Below are 9,064 nucleotides of genomic sequence, written 5' to 3'. Positions count from 1 at the left end.
GTTGGCCCAGGATCGAACATTGTTTCGTTCTGCTGTGCATGGAGTCGCTATGAGTCGGTTCCGACTCGATGGCACCTGACAACAACAACAACAACAATAGAAAACAACAAATGTTGGTGAGGTTGTGGAAAGTCTTAGGACTCTCCTACAGTGCTGGTGGGACTGTAAAATGGTGCAGGCACTTTACACTGAGAAAGTTTGGTACTTTCTCAAAAAGTTGGAAATAGAAATACTGTTGTTATTGTTGTTATTGGGTGCCATCGAGGTGGTACTGACTCATAGTGACCCTGTGCACAGCAGAATGAAACACTGCCCAGTCCTGGGCCAACCTCACAATTCTTGCCACGCTTGAGCCCATTGATGTTGCCACTTTGCCAATCCATCTCGCTGAGGGTCTTCGTCTTTTTCTCGGACCCTCCACCTTACCAAACATGATACTGTATGACCCAGCAATCCCTCTCCTTGGAATATGTCCTCAAGAAATAAGAGGCATGACACGAATAGATAGATGGACACCGATTTGCATCACAGAACTATTCACAATAGCAAAAAGATGGAGACAGCCTAAATTCCCATCAATAGAAGAATGGTTAAACAAACTTTGGTATGTACACACAATGGAATACTATGCAACAATGAAGAATAAAGATGGATCTGTGTGACTCCTCATAGCGTGAATGAGCCTGGAGGACATAACGCTGAGTGAAATTAGTCTATTATAAAAAAAAATATTGTATGAGACCACTGTTGGTAAAACATTAATAAAAGGTTTTCTTGCTAAATGAAACATTCTATGACAGTTAAATAGGGGAGGTAAAATTATTCGCAGACTAGAGGGAGACACATGTTAACATGGATGACAGGGCAGGCAAAATACAACAAGAGATGGGTTGACAGAGGAAAGGTGAAGGTAGTGGGAGACACACACAGAGGAATGTGAGCATTAAAGCGGATAGAGGCCAATATTGTTAACTGATAGAGGGGGTCCCTGGAAATTTGTAATGAAGCAAAGTACATGATTGGTTGAATATAAGACTGATGTTCTACTCTCTAAAACTTCACGCAGTTCATAAAAAAAGATTTTTTAAAAAAGCAAAGGAAGTAAGAAGAAAGAAAACAAAAAAAAAATGCTTCCTTCTTTTTCTTTGTCTTTCTGTTGGGAGTCTGGAAGGAAAACAATGTATACTTATTTTCTCATTAGGACAAACCATTGAGAACTTTCATGCAAATTTAAAATGGGAAAGTGAAGGGGGTAGAAAAGAAAGAAGAGAGAAAATGGATTTGGAAAGGATCGTGGTGATAGTTGTGCAACATGGGGAGTGTGGTTGGTGTGGCTGTTGTGCATGTAAAAATGGTTGAAATGGCAAAGGTTTTGTTGTATAAATCTTTTTAAAAAATAAATAAATAAGGAAGTATTACTCCTTCCTTTCTTTTAGAGAAGTTTAGACAATATTGGTGTCAATTCTTCTCTGAATGGTTGATGGAAATTTCCAGGGAACCTCTCTGGTGCCGGACTTTTTTTGAGGAGGGCAGTTTGATCTATGATTTGATCTCTTGACTTGTTATAGATCTGTTGAGGCTTTCTATTTCCTCTTGAGTCATTTTTGGGAGAGTGTGTACTTCTAAGAATTTGTCCCTTTCATTTAGGCTATCCTGTTTGTTGCCTTACAGTTTTTATAATATCACGTCACAAATATCTTTGTTTCTGTACAGTCAGTTTTAATGTCCTCTTATTTCTTACTTTGATAGTTGACAACTTTTATCTTTTTTTTCCCTTTCTAGATAGAAATTTGTCTATTTTATTGATCCTTTCAAATATCCAACATGAGGTTTTATTGATTCTCCTTATTGTTTTTTTTTTGTTGTAGTAGTAGGATTTATTTATTTATTCTCTGATCTTTGTGTATTCATTCTCTTCTTTTTGGTTTGGGTTTAGTTTGCTTGTATTTTTCTAGTTCCTGGTTAGACTATTAATTTGAGGTCACTTTTTTTAATACAGGCATTTATTGCTGCAAGTGTCCCTCTCAGTATAGCCTTTCTATAAGTTTGGGTATGTTGTGATTCATTCTCATTTGATTCCAAGGCCGTAGTCTTCATGGGAGCAGATTGCCAGTTTTTTTCTCCCAAGGAGCAGCTAGTGGGTTCAAACTGCCAACCTTCTGTTCATCAGCCAAGCCCTTAACAACTGCAGCACTTGGGCTCCTTAAAATCTTAAAAAATGAATGCTAAAACCTCAAAAAGTAGAATATCGCACTTTATGTAGATTAAAATGTAAATGTATAAATGTAAGTATATTGATTATATGCACAAAGGAAAAAGACTGGATAGAAATATGAAAACTATTCATGAATTTATATTCTATTGAATGATTCACCTCATTAGAACTTTACGCTTCATTCTTAAACCTTGACTGCATTTTCTTAAAAATTCTATAGTAAAGACATGTACTGAGTTTTATTAGCAGAAATTTAAAATAATTATAATAATGAATGTAAGGGGGAAACATCACTCTTCTTCCCAGGAGAGGTTCTGAATTTTATTTTTTTATTAATTACGAGAAGAAGATACTGCAGGATAGCCATCCTTTTAAAAAAAATACACAAAAAATAGACATGAGGACAAGAAGCTATATCCCAAGTCACATTCCCCACCCACTGACCTAGAGACTGGACAGATAAGCCCAAACCACAAGGAGACACAGATAGTGATTTTTATTATTGAACAGTTAGAAGTCATACTCCAAAAGGGTTACAGAGACAAAGGAGCTACATGCATAATCTGAGTCTTAGCTATTTAGTACTGATATAACAGAAGTACCATAAGTGGGTAGCTTTAACTAGCAAACTTATTTTCCTACAATTAATGAGGCTTGTTAGTTGTTGTGAGGTACTGTCGAGTTGGTTCTGACTCATAACGACCTTATCCACAAAAGAATGACACACTGCCTGGTTCTGTGCCAACCTCACAATTGTTGTTACACTTGAGCCCATTGCTGCTGCCACTGTGCCAGTGCATCTTGTTGGGAGTCTTCCTCTTTTTCGCTGACACTCCACTTTACCAAGCATGATGTCTTTCTCCAGGGACTGATCCATTCTGATAATATGCCTGAAGTATGAGAGAGAAAATCTCATTATCCTGGCTTCTAAGGAGCGTTCTGGATGTCCTTCTTGCAACACAGATTTGTTTGTTCTGGCTGTCCATCGTACGTTTACTATTCTTCTCCAACACCATAACTCAAATGCGCCAATTCTTCTACTGTCTTCCTGATGCATTCTTCACCTTGCACATGCATATGAGGCTGTTGAAAATACCATGGCTTGGGTCAGGCGCACATTAGTCCTAGAAGTCAGAATTCAGGGCTTTAGGGGAAGGTTTCCTCTTTTTTGTTGGCTCTGGGGAAGGTCCTTAACTCTTCAGCTTCTTTTCCTTGGATCCCTGGTCATATTTCTGTGGCATAGCTTCTAACTTTCTCCATCTCTACTTGTTCACTGGCTTGTTTAATCTCTTTTCTATCTTAGAAGAGATTGATTTAAGATATACATACCCCACACTAATACTGTGCCATTAACAAAGAAATCCATTCTCAAATGGTACTGTAAACCATAGGTATGTTGTTGTTAAATGCTATGGAATCATTTCCAAATCAGAGTGACCCATAAATAGGGTTTCAAAGGAGTGTCTGGTGATCTTGAACTTCCACCCTTGCAGTTCAAACTGACCTTATAGTCCATCCAGCGCATTAACCCGCAGCACCACACCAGTACTCCAACCATAGGTATAGGGATTATAATGTAAAACACACTTTAGGGGAGGAGACAGTTCAAACCATAGCAAACCATAAGTGGCCATATTGCATTCATGAGCCTATTTCTGCAAATGGCTGACTACTTTGGACTAAGTAGATTCAGCGTCATTTCTTAACAAGAAGGAGCTGTGAAACCACATTCTAATAAAAGTATCTGGATTGGATGGAAATAACTTTAAAAAGGAAATATGACCTATTTCTTGCCCTGGCTGGTGAAGTGGGTCACATTGGTTATCTCTGGAAATGGTCATTGATAGACACAAAGCTATGTGATCCAGATGGTACTATATGGTGTAATCTACAGCTGTGGAAAATATAACATGTTCAAACTTGGGGACACACTCCCCAAATTATAATGCATCCATAACAAAGAATATCATGCAGTTATAAAAATCACTTCTTTAAGGTATTTAATAGCATGGGAAATTGGCAAGTAGAAAACATAGGATGTAGAATTGTATAGATAGTTTGAAATCAGTCTTTGTGTTTTTCTTGTATTTTTGACAATAGTGTTAAAACTTAATTCAATTTTCTTTGTTATATTAAAAAAAATCTCTTTTAGTATGCAAATACTGTAATTACCAAAATGTAATTTTTAAAGCCTCTGAGCCAATTAAACATGAGAAATTTAGAGGTAAGATAATGTTTATTCAATTCTCACTAAACATACATTGCTTATGTACTTTCTGTTAGAAGCCAAGTTTTGCACAGGACATCTGTCTTAGTTTCTTCATACTGCTATAACAAAAGTACCACAATCAGGTGAGTTTACTGGACAAAGCTTTATTTTCTCATAACTTAGGAGACTATATCTAAATTCAGGGCGCCAGCTCTATGGAAAGACTTTCTGCGTGTGTGCGTGTGTCAGCTCTAGGGCCGAGTCCTTGTCTCCTTCAGCATCTGTTCCTTGGTTTCTTGAGGATCTTCACAGTGGCCTGTGTCTTCCTCTCTATTCCTGCTTCCTTCTTTTTGCCTAAAGAGACCTGGGGGCAGAGTGGTTTATGCGTTGGGCTGTTAACCTCAAGCTCAGCAGTTTGAATCCTGAACCACACCATCCATAAGAGAAAGATGAAGCTGCCTTCTCTCAGACTCATGCTCTCTGAAACCAAAAGAGGCAGCCATACTCTAGTCTATGGGGCTTCTATGTGTCCAAATCAACTTGATGGCTGTTAGGTTTGTGGGTTTCTCTGTGCCTAATCTTCCCTTTTCGTATCTCAAAGGTAACGAACTTAAAACATACCTTATTCTGATCATGTTCTCATTAGCATAACAAATAGTCACATTCTCAAATAGGATTATATACAGAGGTATAGGAGTTTAGGACTAAGATAAAAATTTTGGGGGAACACGATTCAGTCTATATCAGTAACTGAGGTGAACATTGTATGTTCCAAGCATCCCACAGTCTCCAAGGGAAGAGGAAGGAAGCAGCATGGGTCAACGAGACCATGAGTAATAAGTGAAAGTGGACTTCATTTGTGAGAACCCAGGGGATGGAATGACAGTTTCAGTGAGAGGAGTTAGTCAAGGTTTCACAGAGAAGGCGATTTTGACATAGATCTTAAAGGGTGTGTGAGAAGGGACAGGTAAAATCTCTTAGACAGATGAAACAGCACATGGTGACCTGTTTCTTAGAAAGAAATAAGGCATTTCTATTATTGTTCTTAATTGCCTTTGAGTCTGTTCCGACTCCTGGTGACACTATGTGTAAGGAGATCATGTTTGGTAAGGTGGAGGGTCAGAGAAAACGAGGAAAATCCCCAACGAGGAATTGGCCAAATGGCAGCATCGATGGACTCAACTGTGGCAACAGTAGTGAGGTTGGCCCAGGATCAGGCAGTGTTTCATTCTGCTGTGCATAAGGTCGCTATGGGTCGGTACCGACTCGATGGAAGCTAACAACAATAACAATGCTATAAGTACACTGATTGCATGTGCAAAAAAAAAGATTGGATAGAAATACAAAATATATTCATGAAGATTTTGTTGAGTGACTACCTTATTAGAACTTTAGGCTTCATTCTTGATAATTGTGTTTTATAAAATATTCTATTGTAAAGGAGCTCTGGTAGCGTAGTGGTCAAGAATCGGGCTGCTAACTTCAGCAGGGTCAGCAGTTCGAAACTACTAGCAGTTCCACAGGAGAAAGATGAGGCTTTCTGCTCCTGTAAAGATTGACAGCCTCAGAAAACCTGTGCAGAGTCGACTCCACAGCCCATAACAACAACAACAAAAACAAAGATGTACTGTTTCATAATAAAAGCTCTCCTTATAGTAATGAATGTAAGGTAGAGGCATCACCCTTCTTTGCAGAAAAGAATGGCAAATTGTATTTTTGATTGACTACCAGAAGCAGATACAGTAGATGAACCATTATTGGGGAAGAAAAAAAAACACCACAGACACACCAAAACAAAACAAAAAGTGACACCGAAGACAAGAACTCATGAACCAAATTTCATGTCCGAGTCGCTCACCGAGAGACTGGATAGGTAAGTCCAAACCACAAAGAAACTGAGGTCATCATTTTTCTTATTGAACACTTGGAAGCCACACTACATGAGGTTTACAAGGACAAAGGGACTCCACAATCTAAGTCTTAGTTCTCTAGTGCTACTATTACAGACTTATCACAACTGAGGAGCTTTAACAAATATATAATTTAACAACAAAAATACTTGAGCATGTGTCCTTTGAAAACACCATCAAAAAAGAAAACTTTGGGTATAAAATAACTGACAAAATGAAATCTCCTTAAATGGCAGATAGGGCAGTGTTACAGGTGAAATCAGTCTACTAATGACTAAGTCACAGTGTCCTTGGCTGTGCCCTGAGCAATATTTTTGTGTCTGATCACTTTGACAAAACAACTGCTACCTTACACTCAACTGGTGAAAAAGAGCTTTGTGTGGGAATGCGATTCAACTTTGATGCTTTCATGAGGTAGAACACCTTTTTGTGCTGATCAATTTTCTTAGAGCCCCTTTCAAGTCCTTGTTCCTGAGGCTGTAGATGAAAGGGTTCAACATGGGGGTCACCACTGTGTACAAGACAGTAACTGCAGTGTCTGTCTCAGCTGAGTGGGAGGATGAAGGGTTGAAATATACAGCAATGACGGTGCTGTAGAAGAGAAAAACCACAGCCAGGTGGGAGCCACAGGTGGAGAAGGCTTTCCATTTCCCCTTTGTGGACGGGACTCTCAGGACAGCACAGGTGATACAAATGTAAGAAACCAGGATGCAGACAAATGTGGTGATCACTATAAGGGCCGCCTCAGTAAGAATCATCATCTCATTGAGGTGTGTGTCAGAGCAGGAGAGGTCCAAGAGAGCAGATATTTCACAGAAGAAGTGAGGGATCGTGTTGTCTGCACAGAAAGAGAGTCGAGCCATCAGCAGAGTATGCAACAGAGCATTCAGGATGCAAATTACCCAAGACCCACTGACTAGCAGGGCACAGAGCTGAGGGGTCATCTTTGTTGTATAATGTAAGGGGTGGCATACAGCAACAAAGCGATCATAGGCCATCACAGACAGAAGGAAATTGTCCATGTAACCAAACACACTGAAAAAATACAGCTGTGTTAGACATCCAGGGAAGGAGATGGACTGAATCCCAAGTATGTAGTTGGTCAGCATCTTGGGGATGGTGCTAGAAGAGAAGCAGATATCCACGAAGGACAGGTTGCTGAGGAAGAAGTACATGGGGGTGTGCAGGTGGGAGTCAGTGGTGATGGCCAGGATGATGAGCAGGTTTCCCAGGACTGTGACCAGGTACATGCTCAGGAAGAGCCCAAAGAGGAGCTGCTGCTGCTGCTGGGGCTGCCTGGAGAGCCACAGGAGGAGGAACTCAGAGACACTCGACTGGTTTGTCTCACTCATGGCTGTAGTTCCAGATGCAGAGAAGAGAGACAGAGCAGAAATCTAGGAACTGAGGGTTCAGATGGGACAAGTCAGGCTCCAGCCATGGTCTTACTTACTTTATTGGAGTTTTGTAGTCAGAATCCCATTTTCTACACATCTTCTGGCTCCCTGTCCTAGAAGATACTGGTCCAACTTGACTCAGCCTTTTGATTTTATAAAACAGTGGTGCAATAGGATAAGCACTGAACTAAAAGGCTGGTTTGAATCTCGCGGTCTGTGGTTCAAACTCACTAGCTGTTCCTTGGGAACCTTATACAGAGTTGCTGTAAGTTGGAACAGACTCAATGTCACTTAACAACCAATAACATAAAGCACACACAGAGATACTCGGCTCATCTCTGTGGTTATGTGTGTCCTTTTTCACATTTTCTGGTCATTTCTTCATGTCTTGTATTGGTGGTTGTGGACACCAACTTGGTTCAGACTCATGGTGACCCTGTGTAGGATTTCCAAGGCTGCAAATCTTTACTGCAGCAGAAAATGTCATGTGGAGCCGCTGGTAGATTTGAACCACTGGTAGTTAGAAGCACAGCTCATAATGCACTTTGCTACCAGGCCTTAGTAACTCATAAAAATGCCAGAGAATCAGTTGATTATCTCAAGATTGAAATAGTAGATTCAGGACTCTTAAGATTGCTCACTAAATCTGAAATTTTAACACTAGAATTTCCTTAAAAGACTTCATGTCTTAATAAACAAATATCAGAAATTCTCGTTGATGTAATGTTACCTGTTGGAGGCTGGTTCTGTGCCTACCATGTGTTCTTCACCTCTGTATGTCTGCCCATTACTTCTCTACAGTGGGCATTGAAAAGTCTTTGAACAAATAAGGTGTAAAGTTTCATGGTCTTACTTGTCTGTGCAGGAGGAATGTTTAGGGGAATCATAGATCAAGTACTTACAGAACTCTCATGCCCATTGGGAACAGATTCCCTGAGAGCCTCATTAGAGACAAGAACATACAATTGTCCCTAGTACCTTTTGGCCCCACTGGACCAAACACTGATGACAAAGAGTATTATGTAACTCCTGAGACAGAACTTGGAGATGAAACCATCCTGGCACAGACAAGTCCCATACAGGATCCCCTGGGACCTCAAATGTAATCATATTGCTGATCAGGGTTTATGGCTAATGATTTGGAAATTGTTGTTAGGTGCCATCGAGTCGGTACCGACTCATAGCAACCCCATGCACATCAGAATGAAACACTGCCCGATCCTGGGCCAACCTCATTATTGTTGCCACGCTTGAGTCCATTGATGCTGCCACTTTGCCAATCCATCTCGCTGGGAGTCTTCCTCTTTTTCTTTGACCAAACATGATATCCTTCTCC

General features: G+C 40.1%; 1 protein-coding gene across 1 annotated transcript; it reads right to left on the bottom strand.

Moving 5' to 3' along the window:
- Positions 1-6,741: 6,741 nt before the first annotated feature.
- Positions 6,742-7,686, bottom strand: LOC102827850 (olfactory receptor 1361-like). The gene has a single exon (XM_006873996.1). It carries the CDS (start codon positions 7,684-7,686, stop codon positions 6,742-6,744), a length of 945 nt encoding a protein of 314 aa, XP_006874058.1.
- Positions 7,687-9,064: the final 1,378 nt, after the last annotated feature.

This window comes from Chrysochloris asiatica, unplaced genomic scaffold (genome assembly GCF_000296735.1).
Source record: "Chrysochloris asiatica unplaced genomic scaffold, ChrAsi1.0 scaffold00257, whole genome shotgun sequence".
NCBI lineage: Eukaryota > Metazoa > Chordata > Mammalia > Afrosoricida > Chrysochloridae > Chrysochloris > Chrysochloris asiatica.
This window is presented reverse-complemented; position numbering and strand designations above follow the sequence as displayed.

Bases quoted from the DNA above. Each gene is read 5' to 3' on its own strand.
- LOC102827850 (XM_006873996.1), bottom strand. From the start codon at position 7,686: ATGAGTGAGACAAACCAGTCGAGTGTCTCTGAGTTCCTCCTCCTGTGG.